The sequence below is a fragment of the Caenorhabditis elegans genome, chromosome IV (genome assembly GCF_000002985.6).
Source record: "Caenorhabditis elegans chromosome IV".
In the NCBI taxonomy this organism is placed as follows: Eukaryota; Metazoa; Nematoda; class Chromadorea; order Rhabditida; family Rhabditidae; genus Caenorhabditis; species Caenorhabditis elegans.
This window is the reverse complement of record NC_003282.8, coordinates 11,768,618-11,792,609: the sequence shown is the minus strand read 5'-3', so window position 1 is coordinate 11,792,609 and position 23,992 is coordinate 11,768,618. Positions and strand designations below refer to the sequence as shown.

Here is a 23,992-nt window from a genome sequence, read left to right as displayed (position 1 = left end):
TCAATTAAAATTCCAGATATCGTCTCATACCATCACGAACCCCTTGTTGTCATGTCATAGAATGAGGCCGGGACGACAACGATGGCGATATCACAACCAGCTTCTCCTTCTACTTCTCTTCCTCCTTCCCGGCGTGGCGAATTCGGTCAAATGTTACTGTACTGACGATCATTGTGTACCATATGGTTCATGTGATGGTACTGTATGTTTAGTTGGCATTTTGAGAGATAGCAATCAAGTGATACGAACGTGTGGAACGAATACTCTTGGATGTCATAAGTGAGTTTTTGATTTGAAAAAAAATGAATTCTAAAATAATGAAATTTATATCAAAACTCCCCATAAAATTATTTTCAATTTTCAATTCCTGACCTTTGGAGTGCTCACACGACCATTAATTCGGCTTTTCCCACCCTCCTCCTCACATTTTTTTTGTTTCAAGGTTCAATTTCGAAGAAAAAAATGCGGATAAAAAGAGCACACGATTAATTATTCAGAGCGTTTTCTTCTTCTCACTGCCTTCTTTATTACGTTTTTTAAGTTAAAGAAATTGAGGGAATTTAATATGGAAATGATTAAAAAGTAGATTAATTTTAAAGGTGTTACAAAATTATTTATTAATAAATAGCAAGAACATTTCGTCCAGAAGCACCTCCAAAGCAAAAAGAAGCCTAAGCACAGTTTGAGCAACGTCATTTTGCAAAATCTGAAGCCTCTCGTGACAAAAAGGAAATTGCTAAAAATAATTGCAAGGAAGGATACAAAATTGTCACTGCATCCTGTTTTTGAGAGAATTCAAATTTATTTTTTCGGTTCGGCTCACGTTGTAGGCAACGCACTTTGAATGGCTCCAGTGAGCATTCCATGTAGGCCCAACCCCTGCATACCTGCCTTCAAAGCGAGCGTGTGCCTAGTAGGCACTGCCTACTGTCAAAGTACAAGTGCCTAGTAGGCACTGCCTACTGTCAAAGTACAAGTGCCTCCTATACTCAAATTTTGAAATTGAAAAAAAAAACTATTTGAAATTAGGTGTACTGTAAAAATACCAAACTCCGGAGTTTGTTCTAAAAGTAGACAGTTTTGCCAGATTTCATGTCTACTTATCATCAAAACCAAGATTAGATCAAAGATGGTAATCATGTAAGTAGAGATAACAAGCTCACCTACAAACATCACCCATTTCACCTAAATTTCCCATTTGTTCGTAATGACAAATTCGTGGTCGTTAGTTCTTTCTTCCCTCTCTGCGACACAAAACGAGCGAACGGACGGCGACAAACGGGGGTGATTGCATTATTTTGTGGAATTGCACCGACTCGAGAAATACGACAAACAACAAGAGGGTTCTAAATGTCTTTTGTCATTATCCATACCAATTCCCACGGCATGTAGTGGACACCTGAGCAATATAGAGAAAGAGCACATTCGATTACCACACCAAAAAGCTCACAGAAGCTGCTGCGTAAGCCCATAACATTTTACGAGCATTTCAGGGGTATGAATATCAGATTTTGTGCACTTTCCTCTTGCTCTCCGCGCACTTTTTCCACTGATAAACGAAAGAAATGAACCTAGGTTTTTTGTTACTCTAAAGATATATCCAGGATCTGGTGACAAAAAGAGAAAGAGTAGAAGATGGTCTTCTTCTTATGCTTCTGCTGCATCTTCTGTGCTCCTTTGCGTCGTCTCATATTACCCGAAACTCAACGTGATGCTCTTTGAGCCACACACTCTCACACACAAACACAGACGGGAAGATGACTTGGAGCACTGAGCCTAATGCATTTAGTATGCGACTCGAGAAAAAGAAAGTAAGAGTCTGTGAGTACGAGAAACTTGTGAATTTTAGAGCAGCAACAGTCACCAGGTTTCTCGAAGGTTTCGAGGTTTCAAAGTATCATGTTGAATGGGGGAGATTTTTTCGAAAGTTTCATAGAAAAGCTGTGAGCTTTGAGCATCGATGTCTTTACGGGGAAAGATATTTACAAGTGTTAATTACAGTTTATTTTTAGAGTATATGTAAAACTAATTAAATGAAAAATCCACAGTCAATTTTTGAAAAATCGTCTCCATGTCTACGCGCCACCCTACAGGTAGTGATCGTCTAAAGGTCAAGCAGGCGTTTTGGCGCCTACATGGAAACTCTAGATTTGAGCAATTCTCCTTCGCAAATCATATTTTGCTACGTGGCTGTGAAAGAATACGATGAGTAGTTTCCGAAGCAGTTCAGTAAGCTGCTCTGATTTTCATTTGAATTAATAGGCTCGAGGCAGGCGTAGGCCGCCTTGAAGGCTGGAAGTTTGGATTTCTAGAAAGTGCCAACTCTGACCACCAACTATTCACATTTCAAACTTTTTTCTTTTGCTGACCTCATAGAATATTAACTAATTGTTGACACGCCTTGTTCTCAAAAAGTTAAAAAATGTTTTTCGAGTAGCCATAACCTATTAGATTAACATATTATTAGTAGTGGCCCAATTCGCCTGATTGTTTTCCTCTCAGAACCACAATTTGTTCAATCTCTGAATTGTGAAGTAGACCATGAAGATGTGATTTTGGGGAATGTATCTCGACTAAAGCTCCTCCAAATTCATCCATCAAGAATGACAAATCCAGGCGCAATGATGTCCGTGTTGTTTCACTTGTTCATCACTGTCAGTGAAGAGCGGGATATAGAACCTAAAGGAACCTAAAGAAGAACACAGAAAACTCTTTTTTTCACTGGACAACATGTATCATTTCACGCATCATTTGTCAGAAGACTCTCTACCACGTCGACAAGAGAGAAAGAGTGACGGGAAAAGGGACACTTCATCGAAAGGCATACAAGTTTTTGACTTGCTTTTGCTCAAAAATATACATGTATATATATAGTGAGAGTATGAGCACACACACATATATATCCTCTCTATCCATTCATGTATACATTGGAGAGCAGGAAAATGGAACGACACACGGACCTCTGCTTTGTTTTTGACGGTGCTCACTGCCCTCCTATTCTTATCCACAAATGCACAAAAACACAGAATGCATACTGAATTTATAAATTTGAGAAATGGAAAAAAAAAACGAGAGAGTGGATTTTTTGTTCCAGATGGGAAAAGGGGATCTGTATGGAAATTTAGGCTACACTTTTTTTGGGCGCCAGGTTTTGAGGGAAGTTTGAAATTTCGCTACTAGCTTTAAGACTTCTTAAAAAACATTGTGCCTAAAATATGTTGCATTGAGAAATTGAAGAAAATGAAGTTTGGTTCTGCATTTTTAGCTAGGCACATCGGTAGGCGCCTGCCTCCTCGCCAGCCTACTTCCTATTGTAGGGTTTTTTCAAAGTGTGCTCCATGACAATTTAAAAATCGTCAAAACATATACACCTGAAATTTGACCGTAAGAACGCATGAACGCTAGTAGGCACGAGGCAGGCGTAGGTCGCGGTGAAGGCAGGCAGGCATATATTTTTTTTAGATAACACATAAGGCTCAGATAACTATGAGTTTGCATAAGTAGGATGAATTTTTTCAAAGCTTTTGTAAATTTGGCTGAAAATCTAAACCCCCTTCACACCCCTTTAAAATTTTTTTTAATTCTCTAAATTTTCAGAAACGAAGACGATAAATGGACGGATCTTTGCGCATGCGATCAACCATTCTGCAATACTTTTGCGTTCCTCAGGACCCACACCAGGTCAGTGTACAGAAAAATTTGAATGACGTGGCATGCCGCTAACACCACATACTCACACAGAAAGAGAGAAGCACTAGCACTTGTTTCTGCACTGAGAATTGAATTATCGCATCCTCTTCTTTTTTCTTTTTTCTTCTTCGCCGTCTTCTTTTTTCTTTCTTTTTTCCTTTTTTGATTCAATGTTGGAAAGAAGTAGAGAAGGCTCGTTAGAAACCACAGAGAAGTCTCTTTCAAAAGTGCCTTGACTCCTCCTCCTCCTTCTTTCTTACAAATTGAATGTAAAAGATGGGAATAGTTGTGAGAAAAGAAAACGACGAAAAAAGATGGATAATTTGTGGCTATGAAACATCAAAAGAAGCAGGATGAGATACTTTTGACGATGCCGCCGTCACCGACGTGATGACGATTGTATTCTGAGGAATAGTGTATCAGGAGGAGAGCATGAAACAATGGGAAACAAAGAAATATAAAGGAAAACTTGAATTTTGAATGTAATTTTAAGCTTCGTGTTGCAATAGTACAGAAAGTTAATCATGCAAGTTTTGCAAGCAACAAAAAGGAAATGTAGGACTTTCCAGTTTTCAAGATTAGAACATACATACATTTTGAATTTGCGGAGAACATCTGATAGTATTTAATTTACATTGAACTCAGCCTTCCGGATAGGCACAAAAATCTTGCCTGCATTGCGCCCACACGCGTTAATTCTAACAACCATTAATTAATAAGTAACCGCAATTGGAAAAATTGAATTTTTTGCACACGGTAAATCACAAGCTGTTCAAACACACTCAATTAAATGAAATATACATTTTTTTTCAAACTAGTGCTCCACAACAATTATCCAAATCCACAAATCATCCTCAATTCGTGTCCAATTGCTCCATCATTTTCTTGTCACACTCAATTTCCTTGTTTCCCTCTACCTCCCACATCTCACGGACCTTCACAAATTAATTGCACGAGTGAATTGGTTTTGAATGGCTCACACACACTTGCCTGATTTTACTGCTTTCATCGATGAAAAATGAGAAACAAAAAATAAAACTCTCTCTTAATGTCTCCCCGGGTGTTTGAGGCGGCCGCGTATATAATCCGCATGCTGTTTATCTGGTTTTGTGTGTCTTCAGAAGAACGTCTCAAGCTTCATCTTCATCTTCTTCTTCGTCTTCTTCTTCTGCTGGATTCGCACCACCTTCTTCCTCATCATCTTTCGATTCCAGTCGTCAAGAGGATTCAATGTCGCCTGCGGATCCACATCATGATGCTCCGCTGGTTTTTCATCGAATGGATCGGCCTGATGATGGGATTCCACCACCTCCACCTGGATTAATGGAACGAGAGGGACCAAACAAGACGTCACTGCTTACTCTTCTTCTTGTAGTGGTTCCTCTTACAGTTGGAGCTGCTACAGTCATGGTGAGTTCGGAAGACCGCGTGTAGTCAGAAAGTCCCATTTCGCTTTGATCTTCGAAAAATGCGGGAGAAGAGACGCAGACTTCACATATTTTTGGGAAAACTATTCCCGCATTTTTCGTAGATCAAACCGCAATGAGACAGCCTGACACCACGTGAAGACGAGATTTGCAAACTTCACTAAAAATATAGCTTTCCTAGAAAGGGATAATACTAAAAAATATTATAGGACAAAATTCAGAAATATTACAAAAAAACGGGAAAAAGAGAACCATTAAATAGTTAAAAACTCTATTTTCCAATTCTTGCTAATCTCTATTTCAGAATCCCCTACAAAGTAAGAATTTATAGACTAATCAGGGATTAGTATCTTGTTAAACGTTTTAAAGTTTTTACAAATTTTTTTCCTGTTTCAAATATCAATTTTTAATTATACTTCAAAACAATGCCCCCCACCGTCTTGAGCAATGTTCAAAAACTCCGTGAAATTGTACAGAGGGAAAATTGTTTTAAATATAAAAACTGTAAACAGCATACTTTTAATTTGTTAAATATTCATTTTGAAAACCCCAACTTTACAGTAAAAACATAGGATTAAATAATACAGTTAATTTGTTTGCAGGTTGTTGCCTTCAACTATTACTGTCACCTGTGCTAGCACAGCATGGCGGTATGTCTGATCTGTGATTCAATCGGCCAAACACAAAACGATTCGGCGTCTTGTCTCACTTTTTCAGTCATTCCACCCTCTGTCTTTCGCAACCACAACGAGTATGCTCTTCCAACAAGATGGTCTTCTTTGAGCATTAGGAGACGTTCATCGGTCACTGATATCCTGCCAGACGTGAAGATTTCTGCTTCGGGAGTTCTGATTGGAGCTTCTTCTTCCTCAAATACAGTGTAGAATGTGGAATTTGAAATATGGATGTTAATTGTGCCACGTGTGGAACGTTCGCATTCTCCGACCCAAGATTCGGAAAAGCATTCAAATGTATGGCTATAATAGTCATCGCCATCTCTGAATGTACATCTCCAATTCAACACGAACATTGGATCAGAAGAGTATAGGTACCAATCACCATTCAACTGAAAGTCAGATCTTTGATTGACACCTTAAGAAGTCTGCCTACCTGTTCTGTACTCGACAATGTTTCATTCGGAAGTTTGCACACTGGAGCAATCAGTTGTGAGCAGTTCTGTTTCTCTGGTATAGCAGTTGGAGCCAAACACGGCAGAACTCCAGACATTTGAGCTTCACGGAGAAGAAGATCGGAATGTATTCCTGCTGGATGAATAAGAGCGACAAGACCATCATCAGCTGGAAGGTAGATCAAATTCCGATTGCGAAGAGAGAATCGAATTTGTGAAACTGGTGACGAAAGACATCCCGATGATCTGGAATGGGAGTGGATTTGGTGAGTTTTTTGAATACATTTTTAGAAATATCGCGCGAACAAGACTTGACATATAAAAACTGACTAACATGTTTTTAGACCGATTATAAAATTTTGGAGCCAATCAGCTTATGCTATATTTTTTTCATTAATTTTTTACCTAAAAATCAGAAAATTTTTTACCCAAAAATTTTCACCTAAAAATCAGAAGATTGGTCCCACTCCTGATTTAGCCCAAGTTACGGTATTGCTGTAGGCAAGCTGTTAGGTCTACATGCCTACATGAAAGCCCCTTATTTTTCTTAGACCTCATCGAATCTCCAAAATACAGTAACCCCTTGTTATCCGGCATCTGGAATCAGAGTAAAATCTTCCAAAAATCATTTCCTCATTTTGTGATTGACGCAATTCTAAACGAAATCGCATGTTTAGCTGCCACTTTTCACATTTTCTATTCTATTTTCCACTAGTTTTTTGCCATCTGCAACTACATAGGACGATTAAAAAATCATGGAGTTTCAAGTATGCTCCACTCTCGTCATCTTCCACACTCTCTCTTTTTATGAGATGTATCAGATCTGTTTCGAATTTCATAGAATTCATTTCGGTGTCTCTTTTTCTCTATTTTACGTGTATGTGCTCAGCGGTGCGCGTCTCCTCTATTCACTGACTTGTGAATAAATTTGCAGTTTTTGTGTGAGCTCTCGGCTCCAAGTGCTCCACACCATCGTCGTCCGATGGGATGGAAGAAGTTGAAGGAGAAACTTTCTTTTTTTGCTCCTCCGCCGCGCCGAACACACAAAAAAAGAGCCCTGATGGTGGAAAGTAGAAAGCGGGGAAAAAGGATGAAGAGATGGAGAAGGGGGACCAAAGAAGAACCTAATTTGCTCTTCAAAAAGGGCTCTCGAAAAATGAATTATGTGAAGGCAGAATAAGCAGATAGAGAGAAGAGCTTTCGCGTGCCTAAGAATCGCGTGTGGCGCAGATGAAAAGAATGAAAAATGAAAGGGATTCACACGTACTGCTCGGTGATTTTTTGAAAGTGTTGTCCATCGAATCGGAGGGCAAAGTTAGAAGTACGACCGTTGGAGCTTGCAACGACTTGGTACAGTAGTCGACCATAGGAGGCCTGAAATTTTGAGGATTTTGAGAGATATTTCGGAACTAAGTAGAGAGAGTTTGAAATATTTTTAGGTAGCAAACTATTCTGTACCTGCAAGAACTGTCACGACAGGCCCTCTTCAATTCTTATTCCCAAATTTCTGTAGCTTTCATGATAGGCAGGCCGGTCTGTGCTTGCCTGCCTACATACCTCCCTATTTATTTTTTTCGCGTTTTTTTCGCGCGTTGTTGTGTAAACAAGGCAGGCAGCCATTAGGCATTGATGCCTACACGAAAGCCACACAAAGAAAGTTACTTCTTAGTTTTAGGAAAAGGCACTAAAAACTACACTGCCCACCTTGTGCCTGCCTACACGCTTTACCTATTTTCAGAGAGAACGACGCCTGAAGACGTGCCTACACATTCATTTTTTAAAATTTAACCGTTCAAAGAAGATTGCACTTTACGTCATTCTCGATTAGCATAAAACGTTCACGAATTCGCTTCTCCCCAATTTAGTGTGCAAATTTCTGAACACACGAAAAAAGTGCGCATTTCCTCTGTGATCGCTTCTTTAAAGGCAGCATCATCCGTCCCAACCGGAACTCATATGTCAAAGTGAAGTTGACAACTAAATTATTTTTCGGTCCTCTTTTCTGCTTCTTTTTAGTGGTTTCTCTTGGTATTCCAGAATGCGCGGGGAAAGTTCAAAAGAAGAAGAGAACATCCAAACAAAAAAACTCAAACCTCAATTTGTTGCAGATTCAATTCAACCCATTCTGCATTACTTGAAGAACTATCGATGGAACTGCAAGCGGGAGGTTTGAGACGATTATGCTCAAATATGCATTCATCTGCAATGAAATATTTCTTGGGATAACACGGGTTATTCTAGGATCTCTTCAATTTTGGAACCTGACTTATGTGCCTTTAACAATCGTGATAATTGATCTCTTATCTTTTTTGTTTCTTTCAAAAAAACATTAGATTTATCTATCAATTTCCCCTCAATGTTCAAGTCTTTTTTGTGTATTAAATTGTAAATCGGTGCCTTCTAATAATATCCGTTTTTGTCTACTCACCATGAGCTGCAACATGATACAAAAGAGTTGGCTCAACGCATACAGATTTTGCAACTTTTTCAAGGACGGTCAATTCAGCATGATCAATTGATTCGTGACGGGAAATCACGTAGATTGCTTTTTCATCACATCTGGAAAAATATTTTCAGAATTCAGACAACCAAGCTTGCCTTTTTAATTTTTTTGTTTTTGAATGAAAAAAAAAAACTATTCCAGCACAGTGTGGAACTGAAATTTCGTCTTTGACGATTGCATAGATAATCGAAAATTATAAAATTCGGAAAAATGGGAAAAAATGATTCCAAAATTTTTGAAAAAAATCTAATTTTTATCAATTTTTTTGCAACTTTCCGGGGAACTTACATAACTTTTTTTTAGAACTTTAAAAATTGGTTGAAAATTGTATACACGCCTGCCTATCGCTCAAAAATTTATGAATAAAAAATATATACATATATCAATAAGTTTGTTTTTAAATTTAATTAATTGAAAGTGAAGAAAAACATGTTCAAGTGTAAGGCATCAGGCAGGAATTTAGTGCCTTCATGCATATAGTTTTTTTATATGACTGATTTAAAAGTATAATTTGGTTGGAAAAATCGAAACTTCCAAGTTGAATAAATTGATGAAAATGTTTGATGTTTCAAAATAAATATATTTAAATATATATTTAGATTGTATCCCACGAATTGTTTGCTCTAACATTTCAAAAGTTATCCTTAGTTTTCCGCTTTACCCAAGTGGTTACTTGCACTTTGCTCATAAGCATAGCAATGAGCTTTTGGCCTACATTTCTTCTACGTCTATTCCATTTCTTCACACTTTCTCTCATTTCCCACAACCACATTTCCGCCACACCACCCCACTTCATATTATCCTAATTAGTATAATTAGTTTTGTTGTGTGCTCTCTCACAAGCTTCTGCGTTTAGAACTTTTTTGCAAAGGGACATGAAATACCTTCCATCGGGTTTATTTCTCAAACATGAATAAACGACGCCAACATGTCGATTGTAGAAGAGAAAACGGAAAATCACTGAAATAAAGAACAAAAAAGAAACATTTCGCTTCAATCAAGAATTGTCAATCAAATGTGACAATAAAAACTGAAAACTTACTGAATGTTGAGTTTTTTGTCGTCGATTCAAAATGCAACTCGTACCAATAATCCGAGCCTTGATCATTTTCTCGTTCCCGAATTGTGAAGACTCGGGTGAAACATTCACGAGGCTCTCCTGGCAGAGCACTAAAAATTGGGACTATTTGAGAGAATAAGGTCTGCTTCAACTTACGCCGATTGGAACAATCTGAGGACTGCCGTTGAATTGGTTACTGCAAAAATTCGTCCAACCATTGCATACGTATCCATACTCATCTCATCCATTCTTGACATCAAAAACCAAGTTCCAGCCCTTTCTAGCTGAAAAATTTTGCGCTTTGAGATTTGGATTTTGGCTTCTTTTTTTAATTAAAAATTTCAAAGTCTCACAATATGGATTGTTTTTTTGTCGATTTCTATCTGAACACAGTTTAAAAAAAACTTGAATTATGTAATGATTTTCCTTTTGTCTGTATTTATGAATCTATAGTGCGTTTTAAAAGTTCATCAGATCAAATATAAAACGATCATGCGATTATGAATATACAAGGATCAGTAAAAGATCATTAATCAAAAAATTTTGAGAAAGAATCATGAAAGTGGCGTTATGAGGGTTACAAAAAACATTTCTTTGCTCTATTACTGATTCTCGTCAGATCTGTACAAAAACTAATGTGTCTTCAAAATTATCAGATTTCAGACATGTTAACTTTTTTTCAGATTATTCGAAAACAAACGAAATTCACATGAACCTTATTTTTGAGTAAAACTCACGGAATGAATATCAGCTCTGACACCTCGAATTTCATTATACAAACACTTTGGCTCTTGTACATTTGTCAAAATGTCGAGAACATGATAATGAGTAAGAGTGATCAAGTCACGACGGAGAATCGTCGAAGACGAAATTTCAGTTCCACACTGTGCTGGAATTGTTGTTTTTTAATCAAAAACATATGCAACGTGTTTAAACTAACAATGCAGATCGAACCATCTCAAATCCTTCTTATCTATGCAAACTTTGTCGAGATACGGAAGGATCATTGAAAGATCATTATGGGAGAAGTGGCGGGAACGGATCATAAAAGTGACGTCATGTTGGATACAAGTCCCATTCGAAGAACGACGAAAGCACCAGTAGAGAACGGCTCGTTGATTGTCCAGATACAGGATTTGGAATTTGACTGGAAAAGGGTTTTAAAGATTTTTAAAAGTATTAAGAGTTTAAGATAAATTCTTGTTGAAAAACGAAGAAAAAATTTGCATTTAATTGAGCTCTTATATCCTGGAACAAATGAATATGTGTATTCAATATGGACATGAAGTTCTCCCTTATCAGTCAGTTTTACAGTTCCATTTCCAGGTCCAATGCAACGCCCATCGCTTTCTTTTTGGGCATAATAGATCAGTTCTAGATTGGAACTATTTTGAATCCTTTTCATATTAATGACTGTTGATTGCAAGAACATTTTTGGATCCGCATTCAGGTCAGCAGCAATGTACCAGACACCTTGCAACATTGACAAAGTGATTGGGCTCCAGCCATTTGGAGATTGACAACGAAGAAGATTTGGGGTAGGAGATGGTATTATACATTCGTCTGAAATTAAAAACAAACTATTTAAGTAGACAGTATATTTCTGAACTCACGGAAAGTGTTCAAGAAGATGAGATCAGTAGGATCCACACAAACTTTTTGAAGTTCTCGATAGATTTCATTAATTGTCGGTTGATCCATATGATCCTCATCTGACCAAACGTAGACTCTCACAGAATCACAACCTCCATCGTCGTCCACAAGACCGCAATGCATTGAAATGTACTCATCGCCGTTTTCCCAGAGAACAAATCCTGACCCTAGAAGTAGTTGAAAATTAATTTGAAGTGTGAAGACTAACGCCTGCCTGCCTACGTGCCTGGAGGCAGGCGTAAAATAGGTATTTTTGTCCCTTAAGCGTGTTTTGATGACTAATAAGAAAGTACAAATGCATTAAATGTACATCACTTGGATTAAAGTTATCATTTTTCTAAATTTTCTTTACTGTTTCTAATCTAGTATAAAACTCACAATCAATTGGTACAGTGCTCCCGTTGACTTTCAGAATTGAAGATGAAATCTGAATTTGGTTAGAGCCCAATGTTTGCGTCAAGTTAGTCTTAAAGCAAGTGTCTTGCCTAAAATGATTTTTAATTTAGTTCTCGTTTTCAATAATTAAATACCTAATCCATTCGCATTCTGCAGTTGTTTCAGTGTTATATCGGCAACTTATATGAGCTATTTGTTCACCAGATAAGCTTGCATCAATATAGGCAACCACAGTTAGCACTCGAGGTTCTTTCTGGAAATAAGTTTATTCAACCTACACTCGAGTATTTTTTTAGGGGCTTACAAAAAATAATGAAATATTATTATTTGCAGGCCGAATATTTTCAACTCGACACTCGACATCAACAAATTCATTGTCCTCATCAATCTTTGCATGTCTCAATTTCTGATCCTCATCGACCATCTCATCTCCACATTCAGCTGAAATCCAGTTTTTATCAATTCATCAGAAATATTACCTACTATATGTATCAAGAGCAGTAAAGTGTAGAATATCAATACAAGCTTCATCCTCGATCACTTGAGCCGATTTATATAATTGCAAAGTCTGAGGATGTCGAGAGTTACTCATAATCAGGACAAGTTCATCACCGATTTTACAGCCACCTAGAAATCAAAAACTAAAGAACTATCTGAAGTTTCAAAACTACCATTATCATTTCCATCCAAACAACCATACAAAACCATATTCATTTCTTCATTCTGCTCTCCAGAGTATCCATGATAAATCGAACGGAAGAATACTACAACGAATTTGAATTTAATAAAGAAAAATTGATGAATATTCTCTCTCACTTTTCTCAACGTAGTTACTTCCAACAGTTTGATTTACTTCCATCATATATCCTCCTTTGTGTTGAGTCATACTTCCTTTTAAAGAGTGACATTTTTGATCACTGAAATTCGTTTTTTTTTCAGCTCTAGTTTAGATTATTGTGACGATTTGGTAAAAATCTAAAGTTGGAACTAGAAATCACTTGACAAATATTAACAATTAAAACTACTCGTAATTGCATAAAATTATAAAATTATTCATTTTTTAATTTTTGGAATTTGGACATTTAAGTTAAGTTTTGAACAACCTAAAGTATTGTTCCATCATATCACATTAACTGATCGTTTGGAAAAAAGAAAACTCACACTGTATGATACTCGGCGAAGGATAGAGTCTTATTATCTTTTTGCAAAATCAAGCTGATCATACTTGAATTTATGTTTTTTGGTAGAAAATACCGAGAAGCAGATGGTTTTCGAGCAATGACAAACCACGATCCATTGTACTGAAATTACACATTTTGCCAACTTCACCATCAAGCTCAAACCTGTGTTGGTTGTAAATCCAATAAAGGAATTTTAGGATAACAAAATGGGGAAACGAATTCAATCGAAACAATAATTAAAATAATTAGCGAGAAGAAATGTGTGAAAAATGACATTTTTGCGGGGTGGGGATCGATGAGCAAATCTGTTTATTGAGAGCGGATCGATTGACAGCTGACCGGTGACAAAATGATTAATGGAAGGCGCGTGAGCATTAAAGAAAATACAACGGGAAGAGGTTAGAGGGTGAGATACTGGAACTTTTTGAAAACCAGTTGAGAAAATATGAAACGCGGTCTGAAAGTTTCAGAAAATGCTTTTTAATACAGTTCGGTACGTGGTGAGCATCGAAAGGTAAAGGGAAAATTTTTACATGTGTTCAAAATGGAATTTGGAACGTGCATCGAGCAAAGTCTATATTGAAAATATTCGAAAAGTAACACATTTTTAGATGTCTTTGTAAAAAATACAAGCACTTCATTTATACACAAAAATGGCTACTATCCTTGTAGGCACACAAAACACAATTTTTCTGCCTGCTGTACATTTTAAAAGTTCAATTGTTCATGACCAAATTATCAAACTATAGCATATATTCAGGTCATTCTATTTTGTGTTTAGATACGACTTAATATTATTGCAAACATCATCACCAGTGAGAATATAATGACAAAAATTGAATCAAAAAAGGATTTACAGCAATATAACACACCCCGTACGTGTTCTGTCAGAAATATATATTCCGTTCAAAGCCTGAACTATTTTTTGTAATTCTTGTTCTTTACTTTCATTGCCATTGGCCAGTATTAAATTGGAAACTATTTGCACAATAACTTTAGAACTAAAAATGGAAGTGATGCTTAACCAAATGAAACACTGAAGAATGACTAATTTTTCATATACAAATGTTTCGATATTTAGAAACCGTAGAGCTTTCAAAGACGGAAGTATTTTCTGTCTTGTGAAATTGTTTTTTTTCTAGACGCTAACCGTTTCATGTCTGAACTGTTGACCAACTTTTTTCAAAATTCTCATCATTTTGCAAAAACTTGTCCTGATTGATATTCATACCAGTCTGACGAGTTTCTTTTGTTCGTGACAACAAAGACTAAAAGTTTTCTTGAACTCAATTTTGTTTCAGAAATTGTTTCTTTTTCCCGGTTTCCACTTTATCTGGAAATTGTTTTTTCAAAAGCTTGTTGGGTCTGTTTAAAATAATATAGCACGTTTTGTATTTCTTGTAGTTCATTGTATTTCCTGCTCTGACAATTTGCATCTTTGTTATTTTTAAGTTGATCCAGGTTTGTTTTACTGTTTGAATACAGAACAAAATTTAATTTTTTGGAAAAATATGCGGCTTTTTCAAATGTGTTAATTATAAATAATTTTCGTTCAACTTGAAAATAACAAACTTATAAACTGTCACAGTACCTTTTTTCCCATTTTAATTGTATAAAACCTCTCTATTTCTTTACTTTAACAACTCTCTTCTCGCTTATTTTTTAGCTTATTGTAAATTAATTTATCTTTCAAACTATTTGGAAAACGAAGTGATTAGGTTGTATTTACTAAATAATACTACTTAGTTCTATCAAAAAGCGTGTAGCTGGTCAAATATAGGTTAAGTAATTTTTTTAATAGATTTCAATCAACGATATATTTTACGATATATTGTTCAGTTAAAAAAATTTTTTGTTTAAAGCTCTGATATCCAATTTTTGAAAAGATTAACTCTAGAGATAAATTTTTTATCAAATTATGTGCAAGATATTCCCTATATATTTTTAGTTAGAAAAGTTTGAAAAACCTAAAATTCCGGTCAAAAAATTAGTAAAAAACTAGCTGCATAAACGCTCATAGTTTTCAGAATGTCCTTGCTTATCCAATTTTCATTATTTCCCATGCCCTTTTTTTGAGTTGATTCCCAGGAAAGAATTTTGCAAGAGCGTAAAACAAAACACACATAAATAGACACCCCGTATTTTAAAATAGACATTATTTAGTTAAATAGGAAAGAAGTGCCTTCCGTACTTGTTTCCGCTGTCTTCAATTTCTGCTCAAGACACGAATCAAACTCTGTTGATGTACTGCACTCTTCTCTCCGTTTTTGTGTGTTTTGGTGTGTAATTTATTTATAAATCACACTAACACTAGCACACACACATTCTACACATGTTTCAGACTCTTTCCCATCTCTATACTTTTTGAGCGTGCATAGATTGATGCGCTTACGCACGTTTAACGCCATTCACAGCTTCTCCATTTTGTAAAAGGAAGAGAATATCCGGTCGATGATCAGTCGATTAAAACATCTGACTCACTTGAAACATATATCAGAAAGTCTACAAATAATGTGAGAAAAAGAAAATAATGGAAGGCGGGGAGGAAGAGAGCATGATTGGTGGAGGGCGGTGCTGGGTGATGTGAGACGATTAAGATTTCGATGATAAACTTTCAAAACGATTGAGATGATGTGTGAATTAATTTGAAAATAGAAACAAAAATCAAGTAAGATGGCAATTATTCAAGATATTCTACGCTATAAAAGCTGATAAGACACGGAACCAACAGTTTAAGAAAGGAGAAGAAGGCTTTGCAATGTCAATTTTACTTTCTTTTAAATGTTTTATTGCCATACTAAAATAATTGGAACTGTTTACAAATTGCATGTAAATAGTCGTTTTGGATGTAGAAGTTCTATTTTTTGAAGTTTCTCTTAAAATGAGGAGTGGAACGCTTCTACAGGAAAAAAAAGATTTTATCAAAACCATTCAATTTAGTTCCTTATCTCCTTTTTTTCCAATTGAAAGCCTGTTGTTCAAATCTCTTTCTTTACTTTCGCTATATAATCCAGCAAAATCATAACTTTGTATTAGAATTTAGGATATGCAATCTTTGATAGATTTTCAAAGAAAAATTTTGGTAAACCTATAGTTTCAAACTACTGTAGCTTGTTGGCGAACTGTGCCGGAAAAATTTTTTCTGAACTTGAAACGACCACTGATTTGGTTATTTGATAACCATATCTTCAAGGTCTTGTGTATAAGTCAAACTTTTAAAAACAAATTTCTGTCTAAAATCGTTTCGAGAATTGATTATTACAAAAAATCCTTCTAACATCAATAAGCTAATTATTTATTTAAAAAAAACTGCAATAAACCTCTAATTTTTACGCCGGCACAAAAATACCTAGATCCGCGCGTGCAAGGCATGCGTGGCTCGCCTGTAAGAGGACCTGCGCTTTTTTGCCATATTATTTAGAAAAAATATTAAATTTCTAACAATAAGATGATTAGTGTTTCGTTTATACAAATTGTGGAGTTTGAAGCAAATTATTTTAACTTATTTTAGGTGACTTGCAGAAAACAGTCCAGCCTTGTAATTATGCTGAACAAAACACTTCTTTCGTTGAAAGTCCACCTTAGCATTTGCCGTCCCACCAAAGCTTTGCCCAAGTTTTAATTTTTGGGTAAAAGCTCTACAAAAAAGTTGATGCCAAATCTCGTTCAATTTTTTTTTGAAATAGTGCCATCGAATCGTACTGAATTCAAATCTAGAATTGATATCCATCTCTGTTAAAAACTGATTTATTTTATTTATCTTTTTCCTAGTTTTTCCTGGTTTGAAGTCAATCTGTTAGTCCAATCAAGAATCTTCTAGCGCAATCTACATTCAATAGTTTCTTGCCATGGCTTTGTTTCACTTCTTATACGGTTTTTTGATGTGTGTCAATTTGAGTTCACCCAGTTTCGAGAAAGATAAATCTAATTCAAATTTTTCAAATTTGAAGTATTATACATAAAACATATTCAATAAGTTGCGAAAACTGTGTGATGTGCGATAAGCCTTGAAACAAGATACCGTCGGGTTTTGTGATAAGGAGCTGAGAGTTCCAAATAAAGCAAAATAATTGAAGCTTAGGTTTCTCAGAAAACATTTGATCTCTGAGATCTTTTCTAGCTTTTTCGATTTCAAAAACCTGTAAATCTAAAAAAACACCAATTTCATTCTTTGGGCGCCCAATCTACATCTACTGCGCATTGAATCTATTTTTTCATAGTTTCCAATGGGTTTTTTAGTCGTCAAATTCTCGTATCTTCTTGGGTCCAATCTCGTTTTGATCTTGAAGCGAATGTCTTGCATCTGTGAATTAAACTCCACCTATTCGTACAAAAATATGTAGACGACATTTAACTTTGTGAGAATGGATTTCTGGATTTTGACTGGAAATCAACTTTTAGCTTCAGATGTGTATTTTTGTGATATTAAATGTTTTCTATTCTCGAGAATTTCCAGTGCTCTGTAACTTCTTGCCCAACTTTTGTCAGTAAAGAACAAACTTGGACAAAGCTTGTGGAAGTCTTTAGCAAGGTTTCAGTTTGGCCGGACCCAATTTTTAGTCATTCCTGATCCATTGAAATTTCTTACTCATACACGAATTCCATTAAATGCAAAAAATTCATTGCAAAGCCTCCAATAAACAAAAGATAAGAGCTGGGCCTACTTGATCTAATATGCAATTTCTTAAGGTTTTAAAAATTTGGCATACATCGATATGATACAAATTCAAAATAGCTGCTTATTAGTTTGCGAACTGTTTTTTTTTCAAAAATGTTTGATTTTTTGTGTTATTGAGTTGAAACATATCATATTAATTCAGTAAACCGAGTTTTAAAATTTCCTCCATTATTGAAGTACATTTTTAAAGACTAATAGTACAAAATTCCTACGTGCTCAATTGCAATATTTTTAGCGGAAAATCTGGAGCTCCAATTTTCAGTAATAGCTCCTACCGTAACCGTGTTTCAAAAATCTGGAGGACACTTGTAATTTGATTGATGCTTTCTAGAACATTAATCTAACAACATGTTTTAATATTCAAATTATTTTCTAGTATTTTGAAAGTTACCGTACCCCTTCTGCAGAAAAAAAAGTTTCCGGTCATTTGCAAGACCTCAAGAATCAAATTCCTCAAATAATGGAGAGTTTAAGCACACTTTGAATGAAAACAAATTGTTTACCTGACCTGATCGAACTCCGTGTGCACCCACGCAAACTATCGACTTGATCCCATTGAAATTTGTACACGGAGTGACCTTTTCTGTTCCCAAAAAAAGACTGGTGGGAGCATCTGAAATTGGAACCAACTTCCGGCAGGTTCTTCTCTCAGACATTAAATGCCGACGTCATTTTCAGAAAGGGGAGATAAGAAAAGAGGGAGGTTCTATATATTCAAGATCAAAACTCTTCAAACTTTCACTGTTTGCTCCTACTTTTTTCTACCACCTCCTCCCAATTTCTTCACTCGAGAATCATCATCACTATTTCGCGGTTTCAACTCCTTCAACAATTATTTTGTTTGTCTCCATTTTCCAATACTCTCCGACTCTCTGACTTTTTGTCGCGGAGCTACTGATGATAGCTGATAACATCATTAGATAGATACCAGTATTAGTTTTCTTTAAAAATAAAATGAAAATAGAACATGTTCTGTTGTTTGGACCCAAATATCTGAAAATGTCATCTTTGTGGTCAGACCTCCAATGAAGACGACATCGCCAGTTGAGGAAAAGGAGGAAGTTTGACGTCAGGCATTCTTTTATTTTTTCGCTTTTTCTTTTCTTGTTCTTACGTAATCTCTCTCCAAAATGTTGACTGGGCGGAGCTTGTCCTACTGTACTTACTTTGAATACTACTATTACTTTGTACACACAAACACACATATAAAAGCATTAAAGAAATTTGAAGTTTTTATTGTTTTCTTGTTTTACAGAATGCTTCTGCTTGTGCCCTCAATACTCTTGATATCAACAGTCTTATCACAAGACATACCTGAATATGGACCAATTAGTGCGAACTTCGATGCTTGGCTCGATAGGAATGGATATGGAAAATATGATTATGCGAGGCTAGATCTAGGTACTGCTGGAAGTTTTGGTGGAATGTCCAGTGATATGGAATATGTGAGTTTTTATATTATTTTCTAATGATATGAGAATTTCAAATCAGAAGCTGTGAATGCTCAGTGTTCATAGAAAACCCTAAAAAATCAGTTGGGGGTTTCCTCTGTCGTAGTCAGATTTGTTGTTTTTCAAAAAACTGATGGGAACAGACATCGAAGCTTTCATTTTTCAATGCTTTGAAAATTTTATAACTGAAAATTGGAGTGAGCTGGAAATCTTAACAGTAAATTTACAAAACTGTCCATTTCGGTTCGGAAATCCAACGTTTAGAATCAAAAAATTATTGTAAAAGTGTAGAACAACTTTTGATTTGGAAAAAATTTTTTCTAATTTTTCTGGAAATTTTTGTAAAATCTCAAATGCCATCTGAAGATTGTGATATGTCAAAAAACACATCTTAGGATTTTTGGCGATTAAAGTTATTTCCAAACTTCAAACAAAAAGAAATAAACAATCAATATTTTGTTGTGAACGTTGGATTACTTTAGCAAAAGTTCTCTTGATTTTCTACACACCCTGCTGTGAGGTTTGAGTCTGAATTCTAAAAAGGATTCGAAAATGTGTTTTGACAGCGAGATCAAACTTTCTCCAGTTTCCAACACAACGTCACAACAAAATCCCACGGAGTCTAGATTTTTCCCTAGTTTTAGACCATAAGCGTCATATCAATCAACAAAGTGCATGAAAACCTCGGTGCATAGTCTGTACCTTTCGATTTCTTGAAACCTGAGTAAAACACATGCTTTTTGAAAATCCAAATTAGTGAATATTATTTTGTGCTCGAACATTCAAAAAGGGAGGTCTGAATTGAGGTTTGAACTATACTCACACGTTCAATATGTACCAGTGAAAGTTCGATGGTCAAAACTTGTTTGTTCTCTTATTTCCGAACTGCAAACATATCAGCAGGAGCAAACTTCGCACGGAAGGAAGTGGTTATATTTAGATTTTTGACTCACTTAATACATATGTATGAACTAACATCTTAACCAATAGGTTAGCCCTTGATCTCTCTTCCTGATGTTTTTGAACGAAAAAAATTGAAATATAGTCCGAAACACACCGTAGTCTGAATCATCCAAGTGATGTATGCAACAAGTACATTGTTAACTTCTAGAACCAAACTTCCATTTCTTATCATTGATGAATGAGTGTTTCTTCCAAGAAGCATTAAATATTTTAAGAATGCCATATTGTTCTACTTACGTAAGATGCAATTTATAGTTTGACACATCAAAAGACCCGGTAATCTTCTTTCACGGAAACTCGGACGCCGCCCTTACTGCTAACAACTTTTCGACTGGATGGACTACAACTGTTCAGGTACGTTTTTGAAACAGGGATGAGATGTGATAGGAAAATATTTATTAAAACGTTAGGGGTTTCAATTCGAAAATTCAAGACTTTTTAAGTTTAAAATTGTGTTCTATGACCTTTTTATCAACGAAGTAGGAATTGTTCGGAGGAACATGTGGAAATTCTTGATAGTAAAAGTGTTTGTGAACTCACTATCAGGGTACAGTGAATTATTTTGCCTAGTTCTCAATTAAAAAAGATAGATCATAAATGAGAAAATTACTTTTAAAAAAGCGTAGTTTTGGTGTTGAAACTTGGAACAAAAAAAATGCCATTACATAGCTATATTCAGACTTTTATAAATGCTACTATCTGAATAAAATATTCCCGTTTTTTATAGTAATTTTCCAAAGCTCTAGCACCTGAAATTAGAACCATTTTCCGCAGTTTCCAGTCGTTGTTCGAGTAGTAGCAAAAGCTGCATATAAGTGGTATCGAATTTTCCACGAAACAAGTGCAATAAAAAATCTTTCTGGAGCAAAGTCAAACTAATTTTTTTCGAAATTTATTACTGTGCCATAACGTGATATTAGCAAAAGTAAACCTGCAAAAAGTTTACAATCAGTTGTCTGCTGTCAGAACATCATGGCAATTGAAAGTCAAACCTTTTTTGATGTTGAACTTGGCGATAAAAGTTTATTGCAATTCAACTTTCATGCTGAAAACTTCTCCAGAATAAAATCTAAAATTTCAGTACTTCTTGAATCAAGGATACACACTGGGACATCTCTATGGAACATCATGGGGAAACACAAATACAACCGCGGCAGTTGAGAGGTAATTTTTGTTTCTTTGACCTAGAACCGATTTGATTTCGGTTTGATGTGTTGATATATTATTTATCAGTCTTATCAGTTCGTGTACGGTTTTTTTCCATCACTGATAAGATCATATACGTAAATGAAGTGCTAAAAGCTTGATGATTAGGAATTTCTGGAATTTATTGAAGCATTCATTTGGCAAATTTCAGGGATCATGATTGTGTAACTGTATTCCGATTGAGAAAATTTGTGGAAGCTGTAATGGATTACACGGGAGCAAAACAAATTAATATAATTTCCCATTCGATGGGAGTTACTCTTGCCAGAAAAGTTATTCTTGGAGGCTACATCAATGCTGACGACGGTGAGAAAGAAGTGACTTTGATCGCTGAACATGTATGTTTCTAGGTTCATGCAATATTGGGAAACCATTAGGAAACAAAGTACGTGTAATTTTGGGAATCGCTGGAGCCAATTTTGGACTATGTGCCTGCGTTGGACACTGGCTTGGAGTTACGTGGCCAACATGCAATGATGATGTAAGTTCTGAAGTTGAGAACTTCATAATGATCAGAAAATGGATCCAGTCCCAGTTACACTTCTAAAAATTGTAGCAACAAGTCACGAAAATCACAGAAAAAACAATACTAAATTCTAGTGACGTCAGCCGAAACATGAGTGCCACCTGGGTTCTCGTGAAATAACTTTTTACTTCTGGAAATAAGGATTTCAAAAAAAATTCTCATGATAGGTGCATACCTGAGCGTTAGCTACACCAGCAACACAGAACACCTACGTATTTGTGCTCTGATGCAAAATAAGCCTAGTACAACAGGAATCTAGATACAAAACGGAATGGATTATTTATCAAAATTGCTTACTATCAGTTGACAAGTTGAACATACCGTACTCTCTATATGAACATGTTGGCCTTGATTTTTCGTTCTTTCCCAAAAGTGTGAAACTAACTTAAGAGCGAAAAATACAATTAAGTGAATATTAGATCTTGTGAAGACCACTGATAGTTGAGAGCGTGGCGAGACCGACCCGTGAAAGTTTGAAATTAAAGTGATATTTCTAAACTATAAATCAACTATAAACTAATATAACTATAGATTAATCTCAATTTCAGAATGGACTGTGGCCCGGAGAAACGTGTTATCCAAATCCAATGAACGGACAGTGTGCTGCGTCACCATTACCCTCACCATGCAATGGTTTGACTTATTCCAAATTTTTAATGGATCTCAACAACTCGCGATTCAAACCAGCACAGCACATTTTCAGCATGTGGAGTATGGGTAAGCACATTTAATTTTATTACTTTATGACTTTTGTCTGACGTCAAAATGCCATTAAAAGTGGGTCAAAGATGGGTTTTGATCGAAATTTTTTGTTTAATGAATTGATAGGAGGGAAATTTTGAAATGTTCTGATTGATCATTTATAGAAGACGAGCTAATTGACCTGCGAAGAATGTCACGTAAGTTTGGTATGTACATTTGTGACTTCACTTGGTGTTTGACACTTGCACGGATATGTTTTATATTTAAATATGGGAAAAAGGAAATATGGGAATTTAAGGGATCAGACAAGTAGTTTTCTGTTGTTGTTTTTCTGTTTCACTAGCACGTTTAGTTTCGATTCATTTGATTACGGTAGTTTTGTTGTTGCAGGTGACGACTTGATCGGTGATGGAAATATGGTTTGGGGTCGTCCGACAAGTGAGATCCCATTTTCAGATAGCAATAAAGTGAGTTTTGGATAAAAACAAAAATTTCACGGCATTCAAGTACCTGGCAGCATATAGCTAACATCAATTTTGTAAAAAAACAGTTTATTTTATTTTTTAACTGAAAGATTTTGAAAAAAGTCAGGTTTTTTTTTACCAAAAAATATACACTTTCAAGAAATTTCCTGAATGTTTGGTTAACCGTAGGTAACCCTCAAATTGTCAAATATCTTTGAAAAAGACCACTTTTGACAGACACCTAAAGTAGTGAAAATATGCTACGAAAAATTTTCAGATTCACTTTTTTCAATTTCATATGTAGTACATCTCTGCCGCTAAATATTTTTTCTTAAAGTCCAATTCAAAAAGTCCTGTTTCAAATGAAATAAGTTTAATTCAAAAGTCTATCAGTTTTCGTTGTGAGTTCAAGGCTAATTAGAAATTATTTGCCAAAATGTTGTAACGGAATAAACACAGTTCAAAAACGCAATCGTTCATGAGTTAGCAAGTTCAAAATCTAAAAACCATTGTGGATAGCACTTAATTTATCTGGCTAATCCATTTATGCTCTCTGTCATTTTTTTAATCCCTTGAAATTAATAAAATAGATCAACTGAAACCTTTCATTTCATTTTCAGATCTACAAGAACTACACTCATATGGAAACAAAACTGAACACAGCAGCAGACCAATTCCATATAATTACTCAATTAACAATTCCATAATAATTCGTCAATTTTTTTTCTTAATTTACCATTATTTTGTTGTTTCTTCTGCACCCTTCATTTCTCACTCATCCAAATCCTGAAAAAAGCTCTCTATTTCCCAGTGTCTCATGCCACTCCCACAAAACCCTGTAGATTTCATTCTTTAAAACCGGAAAACGTTGATGCAATAATGATCTCAAATTATAAGAACAGAAAATGAAACTGTTGTGAATAAAGTTTCAAGGATATATTTATATAAAGTTTGCATTTTTAT

The 23,992-nt window shown here is 35.5% G+C and overlaps 3 protein-coding genes and 7 non-coding genes across 15 annotated transcripts; 5 read left to right on the top strand and 5 right to left on the bottom strand.

Moving 5' to 3' along the window:
* Window positions 1-16: 16 nt before the first annotated feature.
* On the top strand, window positions 17-8,669 carry H01G02.3 (Activin_recp domain-containing protein; the record flags this gene model as incomplete). 3 transcript variants are annotated; one of them, NM_001028080.7, is made up of 5 exons in its annotated part: window positions 17-279; window positions 3,598-3,681; window positions 4,905-5,100; window positions 5,720-6,512; window positions 8,355-8,668. In NM_001028080.7, 4 exons carry the CDS (start codon window positions 62-64, stop codon window positions 5,753-5,755), a joined length of 534 nt encoding a protein of 177 aa, NP_001023251.1. In that variant the 3' UTR covers window positions 5,756-6,512; window positions 8,355-8,668. The 3 variants fall into 3 exon arrangements, with proteins under 3 accessions (NP_001023251.1, NP_001023250.1, NP_001129860.1); NM_001028079.4 differs by having other exon boundaries at window positions 4,812-5,100; NM_001136388.4 differs by lacking the exons at window positions 4,905-5,100; window positions 5,720-6,512 and having other exon boundaries at window positions 62-279; window positions 8,355-8,669.
* H01G02.6 lies at window positions 1,367-1,488 on the bottom strand. The gene has a single exon (NR_056704.1). It is a non-coding gene; the product is annotated as an Unclassified non-coding RNA H01G02.6 (non-coding RNA).
* H01G02.12 lies at window positions 2,046-2,195 on the bottom strand. Its single transcript, NR_056703.1, has one exon. It is a non-coding gene; the product is annotated as an Unclassified non-coding RNA H01G02.12 (non-coding RNA).
* Window positions 3,238-3,450, bottom strand: H01G02.9. The gene has a single exon (NR_056702.1). It is a non-coding gene; the product is annotated as an Unclassified non-coding RNA H01G02.9 (non-coding RNA).
* Window positions 5,635-13,394, bottom strand: lpr-2 (LiPocalin-Related protein). The gene is made up of 20 exons (NM_069830.5): window positions 13,202-13,394; window positions 13,020-13,159; window positions 12,675-12,775; window positions 12,530-12,622; window positions 12,342-12,485; window positions 12,163-12,299; window positions 11,993-12,111; window positions 11,841-11,947; window positions 11,423-11,629; window positions 11,037-11,372; window positions 10,750-10,956; window positions 10,547-10,698; window positions 9,966-10,093; window positions 9,792-9,919; window positions 9,634-9,709; window positions 8,675-8,805; window positions 8,340-8,446; window positions 7,514-7,620; window positions 6,228-6,492; window positions 5,635-6,183 (listed from the first exon to the last, which is right to left on the bottom strand). The coding sequence occupies exons 1-20, from the start codon at window positions 13,313-13,315 to the stop codon at window positions 5,752-5,754; spliced, it is 3,231 nt and encodes a 1,076-aa protein (NP_502231.1). The 5' UTR covers window positions 13,316-13,394; the 3' UTR covers window positions 5,635-5,751.
* Window positions 7,083-7,434, top strand: H01G02.11. Its single transcript, NR_056701.1, has one exon. It is a non-coding gene; the product is annotated as an Unclassified non-coding RNA H01G02.11 (non-coding RNA).
* H01G02.8 lies at window positions 7,089-7,440 on the bottom strand. The gene has a single exon (NR_056700.1). It is a non-coding gene; the product is annotated as an Unclassified non-coding RNA H01G02.8 (non-coding RNA).
* T12A7.11 lies at window positions 9,405-9,539 on the top strand. The gene has a single exon (NR_056699.1). It is a non-coding gene; the product is annotated as an Unclassified non-coding RNA T12A7.11 (non-coding RNA).
* On the top strand, window positions 11,859-11,879 carry 21ur-9478. The gene has a single exon (NR_056698.1).
* A 5,473-nt stretch (window positions 13,395-18,867) lies between the features above and the next one.
* On the top strand, window positions 18,868-23,989 carry lips-5 (Lipase; the record flags this gene model as incomplete). Of its 4 annotated transcripts, none has more annotated exons than NM_001268659.2 (9): window positions 18,868-19,162; window positions 20,387-20,485; window positions 21,213-21,295; window positions 21,489-21,643; window positions 21,688-21,818; window positions 22,412-22,580; window positions 22,730-22,762; window positions 22,956-23,032; window positions 23,650-23,966. In NM_001268659.2, the coding sequence occupies 9 exons, from the start codon at window positions 18,974-18,976 to the stop codon at window positions 23,734-23,736; spliced, it is 1,023 nt and encodes a 340-aa protein (NP_001255588.1). The 4 variants fall into 4 exon arrangements, with proteins under 4 accessions (NP_001255588.1, NP_001255589.1, NP_001076706.1 ...); NM_001268660.3 differs by having other exon boundaries at window positions 18,971-19,162; window positions 22,730-22,771; window positions 23,650-23,982; NM_001083237.3 differs by lacking the exon at window positions 22,730-22,762 and having other exon boundaries at window positions 18,974-19,162; window positions 23,650-23,989.
* Between the last annotated feature and the right edge of the window lie 3 nt (window positions 23,990-23,992).

Coding starts and splice junctions, on each gene's coding strand:
- lpr-2 (NM_069830.5), bottom strand. CDS start 13,315: ATGTCATTTTTCACACATTTCTTCTCGCTAATTATTTTAATTATTGTT. Junction 12,300..12,341: donor TACTGCTCTTGATACATATA/GTAGGTAATATT, acceptor ACTGGATTTCAG/CTGAATGTGGAGATGAGATG. Junction 11,630..11,840: donor GAGCACTGTACCAATTGATT/GTGAGTTTTATA, acceptor AACTACTTCTAG/GGTCAGGATTTGTTCTCTGG.